We start from the raw sequence: 27,542 nt of genomic DNA on the forward strand, positions 1-27,542 counted from the left end.
GACATGGTGCCATGATCGCTGCTGACTCTGCTGCCATCTGTCTGACTGTCTGTGGGAGTGGGTGGATAAACGATGCTTCATTTACTTGCATAGTGAGTTTGATGTTTTCACTTTATATTTTATCTTAATTCATGGAATAATTATTTTTCCTTAACTAAAAATAAAAATAATTAGCTGAAGATCCACCCTCAGGCTCCACCAGCATGGAGCCATTTTGCATCAATTGTGTTTCATTTAGTACACGTTTGTGTGCATTGTGACCTCATGATCATATAGGCTTGTCCTCAAACTAGGCTAAGGCTACTCGTGTTAGCTGTATATAGGTGAGCTTGGGGGTGTTCATGTTTATAATCACATTTGCTTACCCGTCGTTCTTTGAACTCTTTGAAAAGTTCGGGGTGTCTGTCTGAAAGGTGCTTTGCCGTGTTAGACGTGTTACCTCACTTGGTCTGTGGCTTTGAAACACGTTTTGCAGACGGGTCTCTGTATGTCAGTGGGCTTTCCTTCACTGTCTGCAATGTAGCCAAAGTACTTCCAGATGATACTTCTGGCATCTTGTTTTCCAACAAGCCGAGGACCGTCGGCAAAAGCTCCTGCATGTCTCCCCTGTGATCACTCTCTGTGAGTGAGCGCTGCCTGTTGCTGTGAGCGCTGGGCAGCCCCGCCCCCTTGCATGCAGCATGTGTTTGTGGGCACACAATGAGAAAATTACTTCTCTGATCTAAATATGTGCAAACTAAGATGCTTGGAGAGCAAAAGTTAGATAACAGTGGTTCTCAAACCATGACATTGGTATAAATCATCTGTCCAGAGCTTCTTCATGAGAATCTGGTTAAATATTATAATGAATGCTTCACACTACAATCTAAAGTTACAGAAGAGCTTAAAATGAAAACAGTGTTAAATTAAAGTGTTCAAGTAACAGCAAATGGCACTACTGTTTAGTTAACTTTCATGTAAGTCCAAATACAATCAGCAGGACACTGCAGGGAGTTGAACCCCATCCCAGTAAACTGACAGTCTGTTATGTTACAAACACTGAAGCACATTCACACACATTCATTTTCTTAATGATCTTAACAGGCTTACATTTATGATTGTATGGGAGGTACACTCAAAACATTTGAGGCTTAAGACCTGGCAACATGATCTTGCTACGCTGCTGGTCGACGCAGGAAATATCATCTAACTCGTGCACGCAGTGTATGATGGTCACAGAAATGTATGGCCGCGTCAACCAGAGTCCTGCCAGTACACTCGACGTGCGTGAAGTTGCGAGGGCCGATCAATGCTGCTTGCAGCTTTAATTTCATTTAATTTTCTATATAGCCCCAGATCACAACATAAGTCATTTAAGGTTACTTTCCCTATAAAACAGGTCTACACCTTATTTTTTTATTAAACAAACTAAATAGACTTATTTATTTCAGTTTTCTTTCGGTTTTAGGAATGTTCTGTCGATTATGTAGACAGCATAAACCGGCAGTTGTGAGAGTAAACCAGACCCGGCCATTTATAGAGTCTCCCTGCCAGTCCTACAGAAAGGACAAACTTGACAAACATGGCGTCTGAGCATCACAGAATAGCCTGTCAGCGCCAGTCAAGTTTGACAGCAGGTAAAAATGGTTTATTCTATTATGATTTGATCGATATCATGTTTGGCTCTTCAATGTTGATGATGCATGTCATTTCAGGCAACACCGTCCTTGCATCATCTGAGCGCACAGTTGTTCAATGTACAGTTCAAATAATTGTTCAGTTGTTATATTGACTATATTGATTCCTGCAAGTGTTTGTCGGTGCACCCCCACCCCACCACAAAAAAGCTGTAAACCTATAGGAAACACTGCATTGGGAAACCTGAACTAGGTGAAGTTTGCCATTATGCCTAAAAAATTTGCTTTCCAGAAGAGAGATGTTTGAAAGAATTAACTTTCACTGTGACATATGTTGTTTCTCTAAAATGTATCCAAATTTTGTATTACTTTGATTATTACTTTTACGTGTTATATTACTTAATGTAAAAAACGGAATTGTAACAATGCAGTTGTATTCATATGTGAGCGTTACTACCTGAAAATGTGACATCTTGTACATTTTAAGTTGTAATTATGTTGAGTTGGTTTCCATCTGTGTTTGAGCTTGGCACAAATTAATCTTTTGAGTAGACTTCCCCTTGGCTATAAGTTGTGCACAAGTGAATTTATTGAGTTATCATTGATTTTAAATGAACTAGTATGCAGCAATTAAAAATATTGAAAAATAGAAACAATTGATTTAAGTTCAGAGAACTGGGATTTTTTTGGCCTCCCTTTACTTCAATTCATCAAGACTTCTCAATTTTTTCATTCCTCGTTCACTGTGGAAGAACGCGAGAACATTTTCATTTTTTTTCTCAGAACTCAAGGTAACACGTGGAAGGTAATGTATGAACATAAGGTCATTATAGGGGTGAACTATTCCTCTAAACCAAATATTCTGAGGGCACAGCAATTGGGTTTTAGAGACCACATGAATGCGCGTCAGACAACACAGGTTTAACGTTATACCTTGAACATAAAGCACAGCTAAGCTAATGACAGTAACAGTCCTGACAAAGCTGTCCAACCTGCCTGCACAGATGATGTATTTGTCGATATGTCAATTGTGATTCTGACAATAGGCTTGTTTCACTGTAAAAAGTTAGACCTGTCACCAGGAAAGCACGGTTATTAATATCAATATAATATTAATGCTGAAAATATAAAATTACCATTATCATCATAAGGCCGTTTGGAATACAATTTCCATAATGTCAGCTAATTTAGCTAACTAAAACAGAGGTTATGTAAACAGCCAAATATTTGCAAGCACGCTATGTTACCACTTCAATAACTCATTGAGTGTTTCTAATATAGACTGAACAAACAATCGCACACTCATTGTTACACACTGTTATAACATATTCAGCTGTTTAGGAAGATATATATAACACGCTAACAACTAACGTTAGCTAATGCTAGGTGTCCTACGGAAGTTAGCTAGCAAGGTAAAAAATAGTTATCTAGAAATTAGAAGCAGATGCAAGATATTGATGTGTGGGCTCTAACGTTACAAACTGGTCTCTGGTCCACTACTTGCGACTAAATAGTTAAGAATTTGCAACATTACAGTACATCTGCGCATAGTATCACACCGTCTTGCGTCTTGGTTTGTTGTGACTGCTCATCTCCAGCCTTAGTCCAGCGTTACTGTTACCCAAACGAACTTTTTATATAAAACCAAGTAAAGCAGACAAACAAAAGAAATCAACTTTACATTACCTCCTGTCCTTTAGGATATTATTGACGAGTCCACCGGTGTCAGTTCGGTAGGCAGCTAACGCAAAGTTAGCGTCCCAGTGCCTGATAGCGCAGCAAAGCGTCTTTCAGGGCAGAAAACAGTTCCGTCTGTGTTTTCAGTCTTGTGGTGTGCAAGACGGCTTATTTCAGGCCAGAGGTGACAGGCCAGAGGTTCGTCCAGTGGTTTTGGTCCTCAGACATACATCGTGGGAAAAATAAGCAGACAAGTTTCGTTCTTCAGCTAAAATGAAAGACCTTCCAGATCACAATTCAGTTCAGTTCCGGTGTTCCTTTTCTTTTTCTTCGTGTAAATTCTGGCAGTATAGACGCTGTTAAGCGTATTACTGCCCTCCGCAGGATACAGAGTTAACTGTCGTGTCACACATGTTTTCACATAGTTCCCTGAATCATGCAGAAACTTAACCCTCCTGTTATGTTCGTTTCCTAGGTACAGCAATCAGTGGTGTATAAAGTACTCAAAAGCCATACTTGAGTAAAAGTAAAGATACCTTACTGGAAAACTACTCCAGTAAAAGTAAAAAGTCACCTATTAGAATACTACTTGAGTAAAAGTCTTAAAGTATCTGATATTTATTGTACTTAAGTATCAAAAGTACTTAAGTGTCAAAAGTAATTTTCTGATATTAAATGTACATCACAACCTGAACATTAAATGAACATCATAACCTGTTCATTGAAAGTAAAAGTACAAGTACATGCTGTTAATAAAAAAGCAAATGGTCAGAATTGTGAGAATGATTAAGTTTATTCTTTTAAGTGCTGTGGCACCATGACCAAGGACATGGAGCTGTGTTGAACATAATTGGGTTGGCTGTGATCCATCCAGGAGCAACAATGTTCAACATAATATATTGTACATAAGTATACTTTTGCATCTACTATGAACTTATCATCATAATTCTCCGAAAAGCAATATGACACTATGAAGGAGTTGTAACAGTGCGTTTATAAGTATGCTCATTAGACTAGAGGATGTAGAGGACCAATGCATAATATTATGTTCAGCAAAACATATCCACTTGATGCATCAGGTCAGTGTTGTGAGAAAGGACGCCTGCCTTGTAAACTCCTGTGGGCCTGATTTGAACACAATAGGCAAAGGTTTTGCTCAAGCTGAATCTGCAATTGGGCGACTGCTACCATCATAACTCCATCTGATCATCCACAACATGACTCAAATATCAAAACATGATCAATACTAAGGCAGCACCGAAAGTAACAACACAGTCATTACTTGAAACTGAAAAATGTCCTGTTCATCTTCAAAAGAAGTTAGTTTTCAAAATTGTGAGAATTCAGTCTCGCTCTTCTTGGGCTGAAGACTAGTCCTGCGATGCTAAATATCCTTTCACAGGCCGCTGAGGCAGGTAGAGGTGTGTTCAGCGTCACAGACAGCTTGCACACAGCTGCGAAGGATTTCCCTAATGCTAACGCTAATGCTAACGCTAACGCTAACGCTGCGCTCTCTCGGCTCCCGTTAATCCTGTGGTGTGGTGGCTAGCTATAGCTAACGTTAGCCAACTAGTGCTGCACAACTGTCAACACTTCCTCAGCTCACTAACTCGCTAGCGATCCACGGGTGTTGGTCTTCGTCACCACCGTCGTTTGTTTCAGGAGTAGCAGGTGCTTCCATTTCTGCTTCCATCATGAAATCAGTCATCGTAGAGTGGAATTATACTCATGTAGTCACCCGCTAGCTTATAGCGTGTAGCATCCTGGGAATCAAACGCCGCGGCTTTGAGAGCACTTGTTTTCAATTGTGCATTAATGTGATTAACCAATGATTTAACTTGCTGCTAGGACCACTGATTCACCAAACCTGCTTGCTCGCAGTCTGTGTTCTAACACAGTCCCCGACGCTGGTCTCAGGATTCATTTTTTTCTAAAGATAGATTTGATTTTGTAGCGAGTAACGAAGGTTTCAGGGGAAATGTATCAGAGTAAAAGTATCAGTTTTCTTTGCAAAATGTAGTGAAGTAAAAGTAAAAGTCAACAGAAATATAAGTAGTAAAGTAAAGTACAGATACCAAAAAAAACTACTTAAGTACAGTAACGAAGTATTTCTATTTCGTTACTATACACCACTGACAGCAATGATGTTCTCGGGTCAATGTGACCCGGTGCATGTTTAGTCATCCAAAAGTTGTCTTGTCAGAAACCAAAAATTCCAAATAAAGATAGTTTGTACCTCATCACCAACACCATTACTAACAATTCAATCAGTATTTAGTGGAATGGAGTTATTCACCCCTCCATAGATTAGGATGACTCGCTCGTTTTCATGAAAAATACATGTTCAAACCAGTGGCGGCTGGTCAATAGAGGGCCATGGGGCATGGCCCCACCATGAGCCACACAAAAAAAAAGGAAAAAAAATAATTATAATAATCATAAATTATACAAATTGTCAATATTTGTATTTTTGAACGATGGAATGTACCCAGTAATGTGTGTAAAATATGATATCTGCGCAAAATATATCATTTTCCTGCTCGTCCTCTCCGCCTGTGTGCTTGTCTGCTCGTGCTCTCAGCCTGTGTGCTCGTCACTCTGAGAACGCGCAGCTTGGGGGGCCTAATCTATGAAGCAGTTTAGCCAATTGCTGATTCAAGATATAAATGAGTGACATACAATTTAGCCAATCAGCGCCCTCAAATAGATTCCGCTTGGGGCCAGAACGATCTGGCCCATAGCTGCGCGTTCTCGTCAGGAGAAGTCTCTGCAGGCGCCCGCGCCAGCACGAGCACTCCTCCTCCAAGACCCGTTTGAGAGGAGAACTTTGAGGAGAAACTGCAGCGCTGATATCAGATCAGCCTGACCTCACAATCAGACAGCAAACTAGCAGGAAAGGGAAGCAGTACATGCGAAGCTACTAGCTGTAAATAAGATGTCCTGACGTGTTTGTCAAAGTGTTATTTTCTGCTTTTTTTCATGTTGGAATAAATGTTAAATGTTTAACTGCAAAGTAGCAATACGTGTTTGATACCTTCATTTATTTAGCATTAAATCATACTGGGATGTTTGCTGAAATTGATTGGATGTGGCACAGCCCTACCTAGAACATGTTCCACCAGCTGCCATGGCTTTCAATATTTTTCTCTCATTGAGAGAGACATCGAGCTGTTCTCAACTCCCTTCTATTTGAATAATGAGTCTGTTCGGCTCAACATACGTGAGCAAACATCTCTGTTAAATCTGAACAAAAGCACATTGAGAACCAAATTTGATTGATTTTGCTCACTTTAACACACTAGGGGTGAGGCGATCGGACCTGAGTGGCCCAGCCCTTGGTATATTTTTCTGTATGTGGCCCTCAGTGAAAAAAGTTTGGACACCCCTGAGGTAGACCATAACAGCCTTAAGGCCAGTGGCGGCTGGTGGATTTGTTTTTGGGTAGGGCCATCCAATCAATTTCAGCAAATAGTATAATTCAATGCAAAAAAAAAGAAAAGTATCAAAAACGCATTAGTACTTTGTAGTTACATTGTTATCATTTATTCCAACACTGACATAATAAGGACATCTTATTCATACAATTCAGTATATTAATATATATATATCATATAATAATAATATTCAGTATAATATGATATATAAATACCATAAATAAATATACAATATAAATATTATGAATATATTATAATAAAATATAAATATCATATATAGTCTAATACAGCGGTTCCCAAACTTTTTAGGCCACGCACCCCCTTCTACATCCCGACCGGGTTCACGCACCCCCAACCCCCCCCCCCCCCACACACACACACACACACACCTTAAAAAAAAAAGCAACAGCATAAAAATCGGACGAATGAGAGAACAGTTTGCTCGCGCGTGGCGTTTGTTTACAAGATAAAAAACACAAAAACTCTTCCTGCACCGTGCCTTCGAAAAGGTAACGGACGTAACGTTACGAAGGTAACGGACGATTGGCCAGATTGGCCACATCTGTAGGCTCGTCTACTTGCAGAGAGTAAAACTCACTCTTCTTCACGCGACCGACCAATGTAGCCAGGATGTCTTCGGACAAAGCATCGATGCGCGCGACAGTGTTGTTGGACACCGGGATCACGTCCAACTTTTTCGCTTCTCTCTCTCCAATCATACATTCCACCATCTCTTTAACATTGTGTTCCCTCTCCACCACCGCCTCTCCTTCTCCCTATTACGCGGTCAGAATACTACCACAACACGCCGCCTGTCTTCGGCAGAAATGCGCTCATCCACGCACGGGAACAACACCGAGTTGTAATATAAACCTCCATAACACCCCGCCACTCTCGGCTCATACCTCCCCAGCAACGAGGCACATCACCCGGTCACAATACCTCCAGAATGTCCCCCGGGTGAAATCCGGGACTTGGTTTTATGGTTCCGAGTGGCGTAACGTAATGGCGCTGGGACGCAAGGTCTCCAGCCGCCCCCGCCGCGAGGCCCCCGCCGCGAGGCACCCGATCGTCAGGTCTTCAGCCCTCGGAACAGGCCGCGGGTCAATAACTCGTGGGTGGCGGGGTAGAGGCGAGGCAGATCACAGAAAAATAATAAAGACTAGAGTATGGCAAAGATATGTTGATGAGAAACGTATTTGTACGTCAAACACAAACGTAATCAGGGAGAAAATACGTTCGTGGTAAAACGTAATTGAGAATGCATTTTAGTTTTGGGGGAACGTCATTTTTAGGAGACAGGACTGCACCGCCATTACATTTTTCCTCTCGCTCATATTTTAAGATGGCCCTATGAACCTTGTTTGTTGGAGAAACACCCAATCAGTGTGGTGAGGAAACCTGCATGTTTTTATGACAGTTATTTGTAAAGGAACTTTGCTCTTCTGAGTGGCAAACCTCTCAATGACCTGTAGTTGACACTGTTGCTATAGATAAGTGTCTACACATCTATAAAGCAGTAATGGACCAGCGCATCAGAGATTGCAGGTCTGTTCACAAGAGAAATGAGTATTAAAAGGTAAGCATTAAGTAACAAGAGTAAAGAAAACTAATAAACCAACAGGTAAGTATCACAAATTTTTCACTGTATTGTATTTGAAACATTTGAAAAATATTAATCACTATACAAACATATAACAAAAGTACATAATGTATTGTTTCACTTTTACAATGGATTCACTCAGTGTATATCCATCCACTACTAATTAGTCATTTAGATTTTTCCCAACATTTTATCCATCACGAATACAAGATTCAATCCAAGAGTATGAATCTAGAATTCAGAAAAGAGAGAAGCGATATCTCAATTGAACCTCAATTACACTACTGGTAATATTGGCGTGTATATATATTACGACGTCTTCGGGCAGTAGAACTGGCGACTGTGGGTAAGTGGATGGCAGGGCCGTCCTTCAATCAGAAGGTCGGCGGTTCGATCTTCAGCTCTGCTAATCGCATGTCGATGTGTCCTTGAGCAAGACACTTAACCCCAAAATTGCTCCCGTAGCTGTGCCTACGGTGTAGAAATGTGATAGAATCTGAATTGTAAGTCGCTTTGGATAAAAGCGTCTGCTAAATGACTGTAATGTTTCGTCGCTATGTGTCGCTTTATTTTTGAAGGCTTCAAATAAAACCAAAAAAATGTGTCTGGAGCTGCAAAAGCGATTTGATATCACAGCGTATAAAGTGTTATATGTAGTTATATTATATATACAAAAACTATAGTTTGTTGTGTTTATGAAAATATAGAACAAGAATGAAGACAATTCTTGACATTTTATTGCTATTTTACCTGTTATAACAATATCAAACTCTTATGAAGAGGAGAGTTTTCTGCAGCAGCTGAGAATTCGCTCTTTGTTGCTCATCTCCAGCGTGACACTTTTCATGAAACGCTGTGTGTTTGTTCTGGAAGCATACAGTAAGCCAGCATCGTTGGCAGTGAAAGCAAATGAAGACGTCCACGCAGAGTTAAACTCTATTTTCCTCCGTGACTTTTCTTTTTTTGGATTTATCCATTGATAGTTTACAGAGGGCGGGTCTGAAAATCATGATTAGTCACCTGCAGGGAAAAGTACTTGACAGAGGTAGAGGATTTAACTGCCTGTGGGAATAATTAACATATACGATTCTGTTCATTCATGCTTATAAATTATATTCTCTGTGAACACGTTTCTCTTTTTGGAGAACGTCATGCGAGATATCTTCTTCGATCGGCGCAGTTTCCCTGCTCTTCTTTCTATTTCCTCGTCTCTCCCCCGTGTGTCACGGTGTGTGTAAACCTCGCTCGAGTCAGGAAACTTGTCAGAAGACTCTTATTGAGCTGCATCACCTGATGTGATTTAGACGCATTGGTCGGTGTGTTTCCTGCATCGCCGAAGAAGTGCCGTAACGGCTGGATAAGACGCGCCGTTAAAGTATAAACTCAGTGCCTAATATGTATAATTCCGAATTATCAATCGGATTTAGGGCCTGGGTCCAGATCCGGTCCGCCAGTTGGGGACCCCTGATGTAGACTCGGGGAGCCGCAACTGATGGGCTGAAGAGCCGCAGGTTGCCGACCCCTGAGCTAGCGGCTAGCTGAGTGTCTTCTTCTGCATATTGGACCTTGTTAAACAACTGACTGATGCATTACCGCCACCAGGTGGTGGGAAGCTATATTGTAACTGAGCGTCTCATGGATAACAGTAATATCTCTGGTGTCTTCAATTGATAACCTATGCGGCCCCATGGTTAAGAATCACTGGTCCAGGGGATTATGCCATGTTTCAGTGAGGCAGAGGAAATCAAGGTTACTGTCCGTTATGAATTCATTCAGAATGAGGCTTTTATTGTTGAGTGAGCGAGTGTTGAGCAAAGCCAGTTTCAGGTGACGTTGCGTTGTGATAGGCTTTGAGGACTGAGGAAGGGGACAGAGATTGGACAGATTCACATGTCGTTTGTTGTGGTGACGTAACAAGCAAGTTCGAGTGTGACAGGACCATAGGGATGGGATGGAGTTTGGGGACGTGAAGTTTTGAGTGAACATGTGGCCAGAACCTCTGTGTGAAGGATGGCCTCGGCGAAGTATTCCATGTTCTTTGAGAATGTCCATGCAGTCCGGACGCAGGTGGTTATTGAAGTTGTGAATATCTGACGCGGAGTACAGTACATGGTCCGATTGGGGAGCGCTAGCGATAAGCTAGCATTAGCTGGTGACCAAGAGCCGGCTGTCCGTGAGAGGAGAAGCGATGTGCGACCCAGGAGTATCAACGGGATGATCCACAGCATAACAGCGGCAGGACACCAACAGTCCGGTGAGGAAGGAGTGGTGGCCTGGAGGGGCTTCCAGCCTGTTTGCCGGACGATCCTGCCCGGAAAATGGAGGTCTGGTGCGGCTGTGGCTAGCAGAGAAGACCAACCCGAGCCTGCTAACCGCGCCGGGACGGAAAGATCCCGGCAGGATAAACAGGTGTGCTCGTGCTGGCCGCTCGTGTTGGCAAGCGATGTAGCAGGCAGGGAAGACCGACAGCTCCAGTAGCAGGACAACGAAGTAGTGCTGTGGACCAGACCTGGGAGTCCTGGGGCTAGCACGGAGGTAGCTTTGGCAGATGGAGACGGTAGGTTGATCTGGTGTGGCTAATCCAGTAAAGATGTTTGAGTAGATTGGATGGTAGGCGGCAATATCTAGCCGCAAACAAGCAGCTCAAGTTTATCGGCCAGGTTTTTAGCATTGGGATCCATTTAAACAGCAAAACTTAACAATCAAGTACGGAGCGGCAGCCAAGAGTTTTGCCAGCATCCGCCATCTTGGATATCAGTCTCCGATGATTTCTAGCAAAACGGACCAACTACAACAATGACACCCGAAGTGTGTTCCTTATGTCCAGTCTACTCCGTTTTGTTTTGATTGCCGTCACTGCAGAACATCCCGTTTCACAAAGAGGATGTGTGAAATGGAAGCAGGGTTTTCAGTGCTTTAGTGGCGATCTCAGGATATTCAGCCTTGATTTTAATCCAAACACCAGCAGAGTTGTTGTCTCAAACATACTTTTAAGGCCACCGTCATTTACAACCTCCAGCAGCTGATCTTCCTGTCGCCACATATACTGCAGAGCGGGTTTGACGCGTCAGAATAACTCCTGATATTTAATTAGACTCCTGATATTGTCTGTTAAATTAAGCTTCCATTTTCTTGGAAGTTGGAGCTCTTCTTCTGTCTCTTTAGTGGCCTTTCCCCCTTTGCAAGGAAGCTCTCCAAAAGTTATTTACTCATTTTCGCGAGTTTGCGGGCTTAATTTTTGAGGTCATGTGACCGAGACAAGCGTCTTGACATGTGTCAAGATGCACAGGCGGATGAAATTGCGAGAGAATCCGGTCATTTTTCAAAATAAAACTTCTTTCAGACTAATAATCAATAAAACGAAAATAATATAATATTTATTCTTTCTGTGCGGCCCGGTACCAAATGACCCACGGCCCGGTGGTTGGGGACCACTGTATTAGATGGAATGGGTTTCCTGTGTGTTTAATACCCAGTTTAAAGTATTTAATGTAATAAACTTTGAAATATTGGGGGAGTCCTGTCTCAGTCCGTCATTTACCGCCACCTGTACCAATAGAGGATCAGTGGGCTTTTAGTTGGTTTGAGCCAGTATTAAAGGGTCAGCATACTAAAATTGTCAACCAAACCCGGGCCTTGCTGCGGCCCGTAGTCACACTGACTAAAGTGTAAGAGCGGCATCTGGTCTGTGGAAAGAGTCTCTGAAAGAGTTTTCTCAAAATCTCCCCTACTGTCATGAAAGGCCAGTTCTGAGACACCATAATGTCTCTGCAATACCTGACTCAAGGGTTGAATCCAGCTGGGTTGGTTCAATCTCGCTACAATTCAAAACATCTCAACAGTATGTCAACCAAATATACTTTATAGGGGTTCATAAATAGCTCTCAGATTCTATCAATTTCTTGATTCGGAAAAAATACAAGTATATCAGTAGTTTTATTAGCTGAGATCATGGAGAAGTCTTTGACATTTAAAGGTGATCATACTGGTTTTCTGCAACATACTATTTGTAAATACCAACTACCATATCAAGCAAAAATACTTACAAATATTGGACTTACACAAAGCTGATATCTTTACATGGCTATAAAAGAATACTGTTTCTATAGGTATTTACAAATGTGTCTTAAATCCATCGATACTAATTGTCTTTGTGCATGCACCTTGTTGATACTCTTGTACACTTCAGATGTTTCCAGCCTTGTTCTGGATTACAGAGTGGATCTTTCTTAGGTTCTGTCGGACTCTAACAAACTCCATTAACTTGGCTTCTTCTTGTACCGTTTCCTCTCGCTCCCTCTCCCTCTGACAACAGAAAAGGAGAATCATTGGCACTGCATATTCATGTAAATATAGCAAAAAGTATTACTTCAAGAAACGGGAAAAAATTGATGATTTTGTGAGACACAATGGACTGGAAAGGTCTCTATTACACAGTTTGTTACTTTTCAACACTCTACCGTGAATGTAGTTAGCAATGAGTGTATTCTGTTTTTGCTTATTATAGCACACAGTCATACTTAGACATTTGTTTCTTCCACTTAAGAAATATCTGCAAAACCGAGATCTGTGGTATTAACAACTGAACTAGAGATGCAACACACTTTTCTCCTCACCCTCCTCATTATATTTAGCTGTTCTTAACCGTTTGCAGGTAATCCAAAATGCTGCCGCCAGATTACTCACTAGGACAAATCGACGGTCTCACATCACCCCCATACTCCGATCTCTCCACTGGCTCCCTGTAGCACTTAGGATCCATTTCAAAATTCTCACTCTCACTTACAGAGCACTTCACGGTCAGGCTCCTACATATGTGACTGAATTACTTCACCCTTATTCACCCGCCCGCGCTTTCAGGTCAAACATGTTAAATTATCTATTTGACCCACACACTGGCCTTAAGACTAGGGTTGGGTACCGAAAACCGGTGCCGGTATGGTACCGGTTCCTATACGACGGGTATCTACCGGACCGAAATGCAAAGCAGATTTCGGTGCTTCCTTTCGGTGCCTGAGCCGATTGAAATACTTTTTTTACACTCCTCGTTAGCACTAGGTTAGCTCGTCCTAGGACCGATGCTAACAATAGCCTCGGTCCTCCGCTGGTCACTCATAGTATTATTACAACCGGACGAGCCGTGCGCGCTTAGACACAAACCCCTCCATCATTCTGGCCATGATTTATTAAAAAAAAAAAAAACCGAGATCTGTCATACGGCTGGCAGGCTACTGACTTCCTCCATCGCCATCCGGGTCCTTAGCGTTGCCGCTCATAACAAGCACAACATCCGGCACGCAAAACCTTCTTCTTCTTTGAGGTGTAGTGGCGGTTGGCAAACGATGAATTGGTGCATTAGCGCCACGAACTGGTTAAATAAAATAAAATAAGTCATGAGACGTGTCGTATTTTGCCAGAGAATGCAAATATGCTCATATTTCTGCAAAATAATTGCTGAAGTTTGAAGCTGTAGTGTGTGTACAGAGTGTGTGTGTGTGTGTTTTGTATTTATTTGTATTTATTTAAGTATACTGTAAACTGTTAACAGTTAATATATTGTTCATAGTTTGAAGTTAAAAAGTTTGAAGCTGTAGTTTGAAGCCAAGTGTTTTGTATTTATTTATATTTATAGTATACTTTAAACAGTTAATATATTGTACAATTTGAAGAAAAAAGTATCGGTTCAGGCAACGGTATCGTTTTAAAAGTATCGTTTTAGCACCGGTATCGGAAAAAACCCAAACGATACCCAACCCTACTTAAGACCCGTAGTGACCGAGGTTTTGAAGCAGTAGAACAAAGGTTGTGGAATGTTCTGCCTGCACCCCTGTTTCTCAGATTCTGTGAATTCATTCCAGAATCAGCTCAAGACACATCTGTTTAGACTGGCATTTGACTCAAAAATTCACATCCCAGGCCTGCTTTTAATCCATGTTTTAATTTTGTACTTTCTGTGTATGTAAATTATTGGCCCTTATATCATCACATTGTGTTTATGTTTGTAATTCTGCCCCTGTTCAGCACTTTGTGACTTGTCTGTAAAAAGCGCTTTATAAATAAATCTTACTTACTTATTATTGCGTGATCGCTTCAACTACTCGTAGTATGTTATTGTGTTATTAAGTCAAATGTATTTGTATTGCATTTTTCTCAGTTCCTTCTCAATTCATGGGCATGAAGGTGAAACTTTCCTCCTAGAACAGTGATTCTCAACTGGTGGGTCCCACTTTTGGGTCGCGGACCCGTTTTCAGTGGGCCTTTGCTTGACAAAAAAGAAAAAAAAAAAAGATTTTATTTTGAAGGGCATTTTTTATGCAGCGGAATTATTCCAGCTTTTACGGCACTTGTTCGGCGGTGCAGGAAAAACACAGACCAAAGCGTTGTGAATCACACCACGTGATGAAGCTCAGCCAATCAAATATGGGTATTCTGAAGAGTTTCCTGACTTGAGTAAGATGTACACACACCGTGACACACTGGGAGAGACGAGGACATATGAGCAGAGCAGGACTATTTATTGAGGTGTGAGTCGTGAAAGTCAAATCATAGGACGATCTCTGAAAGAGAGAAATGGCCAGAGAGACCAGAGTCATTGGACTCTGAAGAATTCACCGATATGAGTCTGTCCAGTCGAACACTAATTTCTCTTTTTAGAAGATGAGAAAAATATAATATTGTGGCTTTTTCACTTCACCCTGAATGAACTGAATTTAAAGCTGCAGGGCAATTCAGTGAAAATTATTTTGCTGAAATTAATTTTGTTAAGTAATTAATTTTTTAATCCAGCCGTTATTTTACTTGAAATGAGAAGAACATTTATTCATGTATTTCTATGTATCATTTATAATCCATCCAGTTAAATTTGAAAAATGAGAACAATATTTGTTAAATATAATTGATGTGTACTTTCTGTATTTGATTTGACAGTTAATTTGTGATTTTGGGCTTTACAAAATAAATTGAGTGGAATTGAATAAAAAGGTTTCTACTCCGAATACTTCCTGGTTCCCAACAAGTCGTTTTGCCAGGGCTTGAGCCCCAAATGTTTTGAGTGTACCCCCGAATATGATTTTAAATGTAGGCCTATAAAGATCAACAAAATAAGTACTATGTGTGATAGTGTTTGTCATATAACAGATTGCTAAATTAAATGCAGGTTTTTCAACCAACTGTTTGTGTGTGTGCGTGGGGTTCTGAAGGTCATCAGCGCTCAGTGAATTGCAGATATAGATCCATGTAGAAAGGTTTAGGCAAAGAAGTGATTCTCTGAAGAAAGCTACATTTCTCTTCATCGTAGTTGCTGTTTGATTTCATTTTACAAACCTCAGGTTGAATAACATACATCATGCCTTAGAAATTAAACTGTGACAGACAATAATAATTAAAGCTGCAAGCAGCATTGATCGGGCCCTCGCAACTTCATGCATGTCGAGGGTACTGGCAGGACTCAGATTGACGTGGCCATGCATTTCTGTGACCATCATACACTGCGTGCACGAGTTAGATGATATTTCCTGCGTCGACCAGCAGCGTAGCAAGATCATGTTGCCATGTCTTAAGCCTCAAATGTTTTGAGTGTACCTCCCATACAATCATAAGCCTGTAATGTAAGCCTGTTAAGTTCATTAAGAAATTGAATGTGTGTGAATGCGCTTCAGTGTTTGTAAGATAACAGACTATCAGTTTACTGGGATGGGGTTCAGCTCCCTGCAGTGTCCTGCTGATTGTATTTGGACTTGCATGAAAGTTAACAAAACCGTAGTCATTTGCTTTTACTTGAACACTTTAATTTAACACTATTTTCATTTTAAGCTCTTCTGTAACTTTAGATTGTAGTGTGAATCATTAATTGTAACATTTAACCTGATTGTCATGAAGAAGCTCTGGACAGATAATTTATACTAATGCCCACTGACATGGTATGAGAACCACTGTTATCTAACGTTTGCTCATATTTTGATCAGAGAAGTATTTTTCTCATGGTGTGCCCACAAACCCTTTCAATAAGTTCAGTGTTTCGCTAAGGTCTTTAGATTGTTCTGACCAAATTCTAAGCTGATCGGATGAATTCCCTAGGAGGAGTTCGTAGTACAGCACCTGGAAATGGAAAAAAACACGAGAAATTCATACAAAATTCAGAATGGCTAACTTCCGGTTGGGTTTAGAGCATGGACACCTAAGACTTTTTTTAAAGTCTACATGTGATACATTTGCTTTCCAAATTTTACACATCTAGGTGAAACGTACTGCGAGGGCTGCATCATCGAAATATTGTAGGGGGCGCTATCGAGCTGACTTGCCACTCTGAAGCAGTAAACTCACATCAGATAACTACATTCAGGATTTTAAATGTGTGTGATTGTTTGATTATATTTTGAGCATTGTTAGCCTGTCAAAAACACCTTCGTTTTTTATGGCGACGAATGCATCGCCACGGCAACGGAAATAACAACCTTTGAGTAACTTTTCATCACAAAGGTCTTTAGATTGTAGTGACCAAATTTGAAGTTGATTTGATAAATTCCGTAGGAGAAGTTTGTTAATGTACAGCGCCTGGAGATGCCAGAAATGACACTAGAAATTCATACAAAATTAAAAATTGCTGACTTTCAGTTGGGTTGAGGGCATGGCCCCAAGACACTTTGTTGCAGGTCACCCATGACCTGCAACACTCCTCTCCAGACACGCTGGTTACTATTACAGTATTTCTCAATTGCTAAAACACTAAAACCCATTGGCTGAACAAAGTTGTCAGTTGCCTGAACTCATTTAGCTAATTGTGCAGTCTGTTATTAATACATTAAACTATTTCACATGGTGAAACACAATTTGCAGATCTCACGTAGACTTTTCAGCAAAACTCTAAACACATTCTTAGTCTCAAAACACATTCTGCACTCTAATGCACATGTCATCCATACTGGTAAACACAAGTGGCAACAATCAAATACAAATAGAGAACACATGTCATTGATTAAACACAATCACTCAAAATTGATTTCACTTGTATCAAATGATGTGACACAACCAATATAAACCAGTTCAGAGAGCAAACAGGTGGTTGAAGGTGATGTCGACGAAGTGCTCTGGTCTGACCCAGCCCAAAGACAAGAAGAAGCACATTGATGACATGTTGACTCCTTTGATTTTTGTCCCTTTTACTTTAGTATTGTATGCTGTAGTAGGCCTATAGTGCATTGTAGGCTGTATAATGTACAATAAACAAATTGTATGGCCTTGAACATTGTGCTTTCTATTTGTTACAGTAACAGTACTGACTGCTCAATAGATTTTGACTGGTTGCAGGTTCATATCAAGAAAGAACAAGAATTACAGTATCACAGAGACAAAGGACACGTTTGTGAGATGCAGGGTACAGTACTGTTAAAATAGGGGTACAAGGAGGAGGAAGAACAAAATAAATTGCAAAGGGCAAAGCACAGTAGTAATTTCTGATCAATCGAACATGTTTTCGTTCATATGAAATTTGTTTTGAGATTAAAACTCTACTTCTCCCTGAGAACTATATGTTTTGAACAATGTGTTTTCTATTGATTGGTGTATTGTTTACTGACTGCTTGATAGTGTATATTATTTTGATCACTTTGTTTGTGATTTGAGAGCAGTGTTTGATTTTGAGCACAGGTAAAACAGTTTTGAGGCGAAAGTTTCATTTTGCAAGAGGATTCAGAGGTTTTGTAAATAGTGCTTGAAGATGAGGTTTTGTGTTTACAGTTTTGAGAGAATGGGTGACCGTTTCAAGAAATGTGTCTTCGCAATTGTGAAAAACTGTAATGGGGATTTTAATCACTGCTCTCTCTCTGCCACTATACCCTCTTTTAAACAATGGGTGTCATGCCCCGAGGGGTGATAAAATGATCGATTTGTTTTATGACAACGTTAAGGACAATTTTATTTCCAAGATGCTCCCCCCCTCTTGGACAATCGGATCATAATTTGATATTATTGACACCCAGCTACTCTCTTTTAATCCGGAAGCTGCCAGTTACATCCAACACTGTTCGTGCGTCAAAAGATGTTTTGAGTGCACTGACTGGAGTGTGTTTCTGTCAGCATCCAGGATCCCTGTCTGACCCGGTGTGTGTTTCCCCTGATCTCCTCTCCTCATGTGTCCTGTCATTCCCCTGTTTGTTGTGGTGTGCCATGTGCTCTGTTTGTCCTCTGCCTCCAGACACCTCCCCGCACCCTTGATTGTGCACAGCTGAGGACACTCCAGCCGATCACCTCCTGCAGCCTGACACACCAGACTCAGGGCCCCACTAATGAGTCTCCTGTCACTATATAAGCTCTGGTCCTGCAGTCTGGGGCTGTCAGGTCGTACCGTCTTTCACCCGCTGAAACCCCGTGGCATCCTCTGCCCTCCTTGTGTTTGTGGATACACTCCGCCGCTCTGCCCTCCTTGTGGTCTACGGATTACACTCCGCCGCTCTACCCGCCTTGTGGTAAACGGACTACACTCGCCGTCAAGCTGCCAGCCCTCCGGTGTCGAGCCACGGGACTCACACCGTCTATCTGGCTACTCTCTGGTATCGAGCCACGGGACTTCACGCCGTCAACCCACCAGCCCTCCGGTGTCGAGCCACGGGCCTCACACCGTCGATCTGCCGCTCGGGTGTCGGACCACGGCTCCACACCTGCACGCACAGTCTAAATAAAACCTGTTACTATTCACTTCTGTCTCCTGTGGTCTTGCGTTTGGGTCCTACCTGTGAACTCCCGTGACAGAACGACCTGACCATAATGGACCCAGCAACCACAGGAGCAGCTACGCTGCGCAGCACTACCAGGCTGCTGGAGGAGATGAGACGTTTCGCTGCTGTGGTTTCTCGGGTTGGCTGGTGCGGGCAGGAACTAGCCCGGACAGTCAAGTCTCCACCAGTTCCAGCACCCGCACTATTCCCGCCTGTCCTCGCTCCGCCGGTCTGGGAATCCCCCGTGCCGGCTCCGGATCCCTATGACGGAACACTGGGGAAGTGCCAGGGCTTCCTGTTGCTATGCCAACGGGTATTTGACCTGCAGCCTCAGACTTTTGCCTCGGACGGGTCCAAGGTGTCCTACGTGGGGGGATTACTGTGGGGAAGGGCTTTGGACTGGGCCGCGAGAACGTTAGGTTTTGAGCGGCCTAATACGGTGGGTTATGTGGACTTTGTGGTGGATCTGATGAGAGTTTTTGACCCTCTGGCGGACTCGGATTATATGGCCAAGCACCTTCTCAGACGGAGCCAAGCAGGTGTAGCGGAACACTCAGTGGCCCGGCCGACTCCGGCTCCCCGTATTCGGACGGCATTGCAGCCAGCTCCTGTTCCTGCCAGCTCTTCGCCGCAGCCAGCTCCGGTTCCTACCGCCTCTGCGGCACAGCTTTCGCCAGTCCCGGCCGCCGCCGTCTCCATACCGCGGCGACCTCCAGTCCCGGCCTCCGCCGTCTCCGTACCGCGGCGACCTACAGTCCCGGCCGCCGCGTCTCCGTACCGCGGCGACCTCCAGTCCCGGCCGCTGCCGTCTCAGAGCAGCAGCGACCTCCAGTCCCGGCCGCCGCCGCCTCCGTTCCGCGGCGACCTCCAGTCCCGGCCGCCGCCGTCTCCGTACCGCGGCGACCTCCAGTCCCGGCCGCTGCCGTCCCAGAGCAGCAGCGACCTCCAGTCCCGGTCGCTGCCGTCCCAGAGCAGCAGCGACCTCCAGTTCCGGCCGCTGCCGTCCCAGAGCAGCAGCGACCTCCAGTCCCGGCCGCTGCCGTCCCAGAGCAGCAGCGACCTCCTGTTCCCGCCGCTGCCGTCCCGGAGCAGCAGCGACCTCCAGTTCCCGCCGCTGCCGTCCCGGAGCAGCAGCGACCTCCAGTTCCCGCCGCTGCCGTCCCGGAGCAGCAGCGACCTCCAGTTCCCGCCGCTGCCGTCCCGGAGCAGCAGCGACCTCCAGGTCCCGCGGCTGCCGTCCCGGAGCAGCAGTGACCTCCAGTCCCGGCTGTCGTCTCGGAGCCGCAGCTATCCCCAGTCCCGGCTGTCGTCTCGGAGCCGCAGCTATCCCCGGACATCGTGGCCGCGGAGCCAGAGCCGCTCCCAGTTCCTGCCGCCGCAGCACCAGCTCCAGTTCCTGCCGCCGCAGCGCCAGCTCCAGTTCCTGCCGCCTCAGCGCCAGCTCCAGTTCCTGCCGCCTCAGTGCCGCAGCCAACTCCAGTTCCTGCTGCCTCCGCGCCGCAGCTATCCCCAGACCTGGCCGCCGCCGCCTCAGCGCCGCAGCTATCCCCAGACCTGGCCGCCTCAGCGCCGCAGCTATCCCCAGACCTGGCCGCCGCCGCCTCAGCGCCGCAGCTATCCCCGGACCTGGCCGCCGCCGCCTCAGCGCCGCAGCTATCCCCGGACCTGGCCGCCGCCGCCGCCTCCGAGCCGCAGCCTCTCCCAGACCCGGCCGCCGTCCCAGAGGCGCAACGACCTCCAGTGGCCGTCTCTGAGCGGCAGCGACGACCTCCAGTGCCCGCTGCCGTCTCTGAGCAGCAGCGACCTCCAGTGCCCGCTGCCGTCTCTGAGCAGCAGCGACCTCCAGTGCCCGCTGCCGTCGCGGAGCAGCAGAGACCTCCAGTACCTGCCACTGCTGCACCAGCATCCTATTCTCCAGAGCCCTTCCGCCCGCCCGGCCCTCCGCCGGAGCACCCGTGTCCGGAGCCCTTCTGCCCTCCCGGCCGTCCGCCGGAGCACCGGTGGCCGACGCTCTTCGGTTGCCCCGTGGCCGGTCAGATCCTGTCACCCCTCCTCTGGACCCCCGCCGCCCGCCCTGTTTTGTGTCTTGTTGTACGTCTGGAATCCGTTCCTTAAGGGGGGGGTACTGTCAGGATCCAGGATCCCTGTCTGACCCGGTGTGTGTTTCCCCTGATCTCCTCTCCTCATGTGTCCTGTCATTCCCCTGTTTGTTGTGGTGTGCCATGTGCTCTGTTTGTCCTCTGCCTCCAGACACCTCCCATGGCCGCACCCTTGATTGTGCACAGCTGAGGACACTCCAGCCGATCACCTCCTGCAGCCTGACACACCAGACTCAGGGCCCACTAATGAGTCTCCTGTCACTATATAAGCTCTGGTCCTGCAGTCTGGGGTTGTCAGGTCGTACCGTCTTTCACCCGCTGAAACCCCGTGGCATCCTCTGCCCTCCTTGTGTTTGTGGATACACTCCGCCGCTCTACCCGCCTTGTGGTAAACGGACTACACTCGCCGTCAAGCTGCCAGCCCTCCGGTGTCGAGCCACGGGACTCACACCGTCTATCTGGCTACTCTCTGGTATCGCGCCACGGGACTTCACGCCGTCAACCCACCAGCCCTCCGGTGTCGAGCCATGGGCCTCACACCGTCGAGCTGCCACTCGGGTGTCGGACCACGGGCTCCACACCTGCACGCACAGTCTAAATAAAACCTGTTACTATTCACTTCTGTCTCCTGTGGTCTTGCATTTGGGTCCTACCTGTGAACTCCCGTGACAGTTTCTTGAGGATGCCAATGATCTGAACAGCATCTCTGACAAAGTCACCAGTTATATTAATTACTGTGTCGAGTCTATCATTCCCTGTAAACAAGTAAAAACTTTCCCTAATAACAAACCTTGGGTGACTGTAGGAAATTTGGGTTTAGAAGTGTGTTTTAAGAAATTATGATTGAAGTGTTCCACAATTCATAATTAAGAATTCATAATTGTATAAGTGTTTTAGAATTTGTAGATAGAAGTGATTTGTAGTTAGAAGTGTATCTTAGTATTTGTAGCAACGTTATATCTATGTTTGTGACACTTGTGAATTTTTTGCCAAAAGTTGCAAATCCTTATCTTTATATAGAATGTTTATCATAGAAGTGTTAAGCCATAAAAGACAGTCATTGAATGTATTCAACTGTAAAGAATAGTATGTTGGGAGTAAGGGACAGATAGATTTCTAGACAGGCAATTACAGGTCATACCCGTGCGCGGGTCCTGCGAGAAGGAGGAGCTAGCTGGATTTAGCCAATAGGAACATTGTGGGATGTTTTTTGAACTATGTAAGGTGGGGGAGAAAGAACTTCCGGCCTCTTGCTCCGGTTCCACTGTGTGGGTGTAACGCTTTCGGGGTGAGTGGGTCATATTCGATGTAACTTTAAATAATGTACTTCACTATGCGACTGTTTTAGCTTCAGAAGTATTAAATACTTTTGTTTATAATTGAAACCGGCTGACTCTTTGGAAAGGCTGGTCTCCCACAGTTTAAGAGGCTCTCGAACTCCACAAATACGTAATCGTAAAAGAGTACGTAATCGGTAAGCGTTGAAGGGTGGCAGCCGTCAATAGCAGCAGTAGTAACAGTAGCAACAGCAAAAGTTATAGTAGTAGTAGCAGTAGTAGTAATACTATATTAGCAGCAGCAGTAGTAGTTGTCGCAGTATTAGTAAGAGCATTCATTTTTTTAACAAAAAAGCCTAATTTTGAGCTTGTTTAAATACAGTTAATCCATGATGCTTTTATTTTGAAAGGGTGGGGCTGGGGAGAGGAGACATAATCATAATGTTTGACACACAAACAGGTGATTAAATCCCTGGCTTCATCACAAGCATTTCAGTTAGAATTCACTCTTTGGGGCTTTTATTTTGAAATGGGGTGTGTGTGGGGGGGGGGGGTCCTCAAACTGTATGAGAGAGAGACACAGAGAGGGAGAGGGAGAGGAGTGTATGTGCTCGTGTGTCTGTGAGTCTGTGTGTTTATCAACATCACTCATTGGCTCAATCGCGAACACCTGTGTGCCTGAAGCCATTTTATGGAGATAAAACAGGGAAACACCTCTCAAACAAATCATCAAAACTCCCATAACCGTAGCTCCTATTGCTCGGATATTAATAATTGAGGGGAAGAATGAGTTGAAGAACAGATCCTGTAAAAATTGTGTCTGTAGTGTAAAAAATGTGGCTTAACTGGCGATCTAGAAATGGGGTACCGTGTGCTGTGGAAGATGTTTTTGACGCAAAATTTAACATTGGTCTCTATGGAGCAGAAAGTTGGTTTTCCTCTCAATTAACGGCTTCTGTGTCAAATGTGGAAATCTGTGGGATTCTACAGTAATTTTTCTACGACAAGGACAATATTAGCTACTTCTACATCCAGAAATTATGCATGAAGAATGAAGATGGTGGACACAGTGGCAAAACACAACTGTTTTTTTCACAAGAATCTCAAGCTGCTCTTCACTCTAGCGGTGACATCACTCACTCTAAGCTGCGCAATACACATCCATTATAAAGTCAGAAAAGGGCTGAAAAATCATAAAAGTTAAATTGCTGCAGTTCAAAAAGTTTAAAAGATATCAAAAAGCTGAATCATGTTGGCAATAGTGAAGGGTTTTCTCAACATTTTAAAGTTGAAATGGTGTCTGTAGCTGAAAGTATGAGGAAGTTGAAGGATTTTAAAGTTGAAGAAGTTTAAGAGGATTTGAAAATATTCTCCATAGAGATCCCATTCAAAAATAAAGTTGCTAAAAGCTTTAATAATTCAAAAAAGTTTAAAGGTTAGAAATAGAAAAAGTCATAGCAGAGATGAGCTGAAGGAGCTGAACATTTTGATAGTTGAACGGTTTCTGTAGCTTAAAAAATGAAGAAGAAGCGTTGCGACGAAACGGGGGGGGGGGGACGGAAGAAATAGTGGAACTAGAAAAAGCATTTCCTGCTGAAAATGCGTTGGAATGCTGAAAACTGAAATGAATGGCAAAAACATTGCTGAAAATAGATATCCAATTCAAAAACAAATTGCAAAAACCTTAATAATTCAAAGAGTTTAAAGATTACAAATATGAAAAGTCATATCACAACTCTCCTGAAAGAGCTGAACATTTTGATATTTGAACAGTTTCTGTGGCTTAAAAAAATTCATCAGTGGTGATATTTGTAGTAGTGGTTAGGGTTGGGGTTAGTTTTAGTATAAGTATTATTCGTAGAAGTATTAGTAGCATTAGAATAAGTACTAGTAGTAGTGATATTTGTAGTCGTAGTAGAAGTTGTAGTTATAGTAGAAGTATTATTAGAAGTAGAAGTATTAGTAATTAGAAGAAGTAGTAGAAGACGTAGTATCAGCAGTCATAGTAACAGCTGTAGTATTGGTCGTAGTATTTAATATCACAGTAGTAGTAGTAGTGGTAATAGTAATGGCAGTAGAAGATGAAGCAGTAGTAGTAGTACTAGTAGCAGTCGTACTAATAGCTGTAGTAGTATTACTACTTTTAGTAGCATGGATAGCAGTAGTAAGTAGTAGCAGTTGTCGTATAAGTAATAGTAGCAGTGGTAATAATAGCAGTAGTGGTAGTAATAATATTGATGGTAGCAGTAGTAGCAGTAGTAGTAATAGCAGCAACAGCAAAGGTTATAGTAGAAGTAGTAGTAGCAGTAGTAGTAATACTATAATAGCAGCAGCAGTAGTAGTTATCACAGTATTAGTAAGAGCATTCATTTTTTTAACAAAAAAGCCTAATTTTGAGCTTGTTTAAATACAGTTAATCCATGGGGCTTTTATTTTGAAAGGGAGGTGCTGGGTGGGGGAGAGGAGACATAATCATAATGTTTGACACACATAAACAGATTATTAAATGCCTGGCTTCATCACAAGCATTTCAATTAGAATTCACTCTTTGGGGCTTTTATTTTGAAATGGGGTGTGTGTGGGGGGGGGGGGGGGGTCCTCTAAAAGTCTCTAAGACCTGAATGATTGTATGAGAGAGACACACAGACAGAGAGAGAGAGAAGAAAGAATTAGTGAGAGAGAGAGAGCGAGAGAGAGAAGAAAGAATTAGTGAGTGAGAGAGAGAAGAAAGAATTAGTGAGAGAGAGAGAGAGAGAAGAAATAATTAGTTAGTGAGAGAGAGAGAGAGAAGAAAGAATTAGTGAGTGAGAGAGAGACTGTTGAAAAAAACTTTATTGACACCGCTTTTTTAGACATTACAGTTCCATCATTGAGATAAAAAAAACGAATTATTGTCCGAACACGATACGGTATCATTTAAAACGGTTAACCAAATAAGGTCCACCAAACATAAACGTGTCTGCAATTGTCTGTAGGCCGAGACCCCGACTCTCACTTAGTGCCCACTTTGTCCAGTTCTTTGTTCACTTTGTGAACTATTTTCTTGAGTCTATATCCTTCCTGCTTCGTGAGCCCTCCTCTGTCCTTGCACCTCATGTGAGACCTGGCAGAGCTGGAGAGCTGCTCCTTGTCAGAGAGGTAGTCCTCCACTCTGACTTTTCTCACGTTCTTACTCCTCCTCAGAAACTCCTTGATCTCCTCCACGCTGTAGCCTCCAGAGCCCCTAGAGCTGCCAGCACCGTGTGTAGAGGGCTCACTGTTTACAGCAGAGTTCTCCTCCTGACTGGACTCAGAGTCCTCCCAACCGGACTCAGGGTCCTCTTCCGGCTTGGACTCACACTCGGCTGCTCCTCCACTTTCTGTAGTTGCCACTTTCTTGGCCTGTGAGCTTCCTCTGTCCCCTCTCTGTTTCCTCTTCAGCTGAGGGGCCTTGAGCTGCTCCTCGTCTGCTTCCATGGCCACCTCCCCACCTGCCTCCACCTGTCCTCCAGTACACTCCCTCACCTGCTGTACCCCACCCGTCACCTCCGCTCTCACCTCCTGTCCCCCACCCGTCTCCTGCACCCTCACCTCTTGTACCCCACCTGTCACCTCCGCTCTCACCTCCTGTACCCCACCCACCTCCTCCACTCTCGCCTCCTGGGTCCCACCTGTCTCCTCCACTCTCACCACCTGAGCCCCACCCGCCTCCTCCACTCTCGCCTCCTGGGTCCCACCTGTCTCCTCCACTCTCTCCACCTGAGCCCCACCCGTCTCCTCCACCCTCGCCTCCTGTGCTCCACTTGTTCCCTCTTGTCCGTCCTGCTTGTCCCCGCTGTCCTCAGTACCTCTCCGGTCCCGGTCTTTGTTTGAGCCGTGTTCCCCAGGACAAGCCCTGCTCAGATGTCCTTCTTTCCCACAGCTGTAACATTTAAAATCGTTCGTCTTTGCAAAGATGACGTAGTCAAAGTCGCCCACAGTGATCTTGAAGCTGAGGTTGACCACTCTGCTCCTGTTGCTGGGGATCATGAAGACATGTCTCCTGTGAGACACCACGTGCTGCAACAGCGGAGACTGAAATCCAGAGAACACCCTCTTAACCGGAGACACCACCTTCCCATGCTTGGACAGCTCCTTGATGATGGCCTCGCTCTTTATGAATGGCGGCACGTTGGACACAGTGACTCGCACCTCCAGTGTGGCGAGAGGATATGTGGGCAGGAAGTGCTCACCGATGGAGATCCCGTTCATCAACACCACTTCCGCAAGGTCGATACTGTCCAGAAAAATGACCACAGCGCTGTTCATCCGCGCTGCGGACTTCACGTGGCTGTGCCCGACCATCTCACCCACTGCCAGGCTGAGCTCCTCCACGGAATACCCGAACAGCGGCGGGATCTTCACGCCGTGTTCCCTGGTTAGCTCCGTCAGGCGCATGCTAGCGGTTAGCACGCCGACAGCACCTGCTGCCCGGCTGCACTCCGCTCAAAAAAAAGACCCAAAAACCCGATAAAAGTACGCAAACAAAACCCGTGAACCCTGCACACCCCACTACACCATCATACCCAACATTACCCAACGAAGAGAAATGTCGAAAAACACGTTAATTATCGCTCTCAAAACTCCACTCCTGCAGCTCCGCACACCGCCTGCCACTCAGAGAGAGAGAGAGCGAGAGAGAATAACGAATTAGTGAGTGAGAGAGAGAGAGAGAAGAAAGAATTAGAGTGAGAGAGAGAGAGAGAGAGAGAGAAGAAAGAATTAGATTGGGAGAGAGAGAGAGAAGAAAGAATTAGAGTGAGAGAGAGAGAGAAGAAAGAATTAGTGCGAGAGAGAGAGAGAGAGAGAGAGAAGACAGAATTAGTGCGAGAGAGAAGAAAGAATTAGTGCGAGAGAGAGAAGAAAGAATTAGAGTGAGAGTGAGAGAGAGAAGAAAGAATTAGAGTGAGAGAGAGAGAGAGAGAGAGAGAGAGAGAGAGAGAGAGAGAGAGAGAGAAGAAAGAATTAGAGTGAGAGAGAGAGAGAGAGAATTAGTGAGTGAGAGAGAGAGAGAGAGAAGAAATAATTAGTGAGAGAGAGAGAGAAGAAAGAATTAGTGAGTGAGAGAGAGAGAGAGAGAGAGAGAGAGAGAGAGAGAGAGAGAGA

At 44.3% G+C, this 27,542-nt stretch overlaps 2 protein-coding genes across 2 annotated transcripts in view; both read right to left on the reverse strand.

Annotated features, from left to right (window-relative positions):
- The window catches only part of dedd (death effector domain containing), a 30,103-nt gene extending 26,581 nt beyond the window's left edge, over positions 1-3,522 (reverse strand). Inside the window, exon 1 of the mRNA XM_079273041.1 lies at positions 3,303-3,522. The gene's annotated coding sequence lies outside the window, so the exon portion shown is untranslated. The remainder of the gene's footprint in view (positions 1-3,302) is intronic.
- Positions 3,523-12,515: 8,993 nt separating this feature from the next.
- LOC306780615 (protein FAM107B) overlaps positions 12,516-27,542 on the reverse strand; it is a gene marked incomplete at its 3' end in the record, with an annotated part of 37,749 nt that continues 22,722 nt past the window's right edge. Inside the window, exon 4 of the mRNA XM_079273050.1 lies at positions 12,516-12,635. Within this exon, the coding sequence (XP_079129176.1) occupies positions 12,516-12,635 (120 nt within the window). The remainder of the gene's footprint in view (positions 12,636-27,542) is intronic.

This window comes from Melanostigma gelatinosum (genome assembly GCF_949748355.1).
Source record: "Melanostigma gelatinosum genome assembly, chromosome: 8".
In the NCBI taxonomy this organism is placed as follows: Eukaryota; Metazoa; Chordata; class Actinopteri; order Perciformes; family Zoarcidae; genus Melanostigma; species Melanostigma gelatinosum.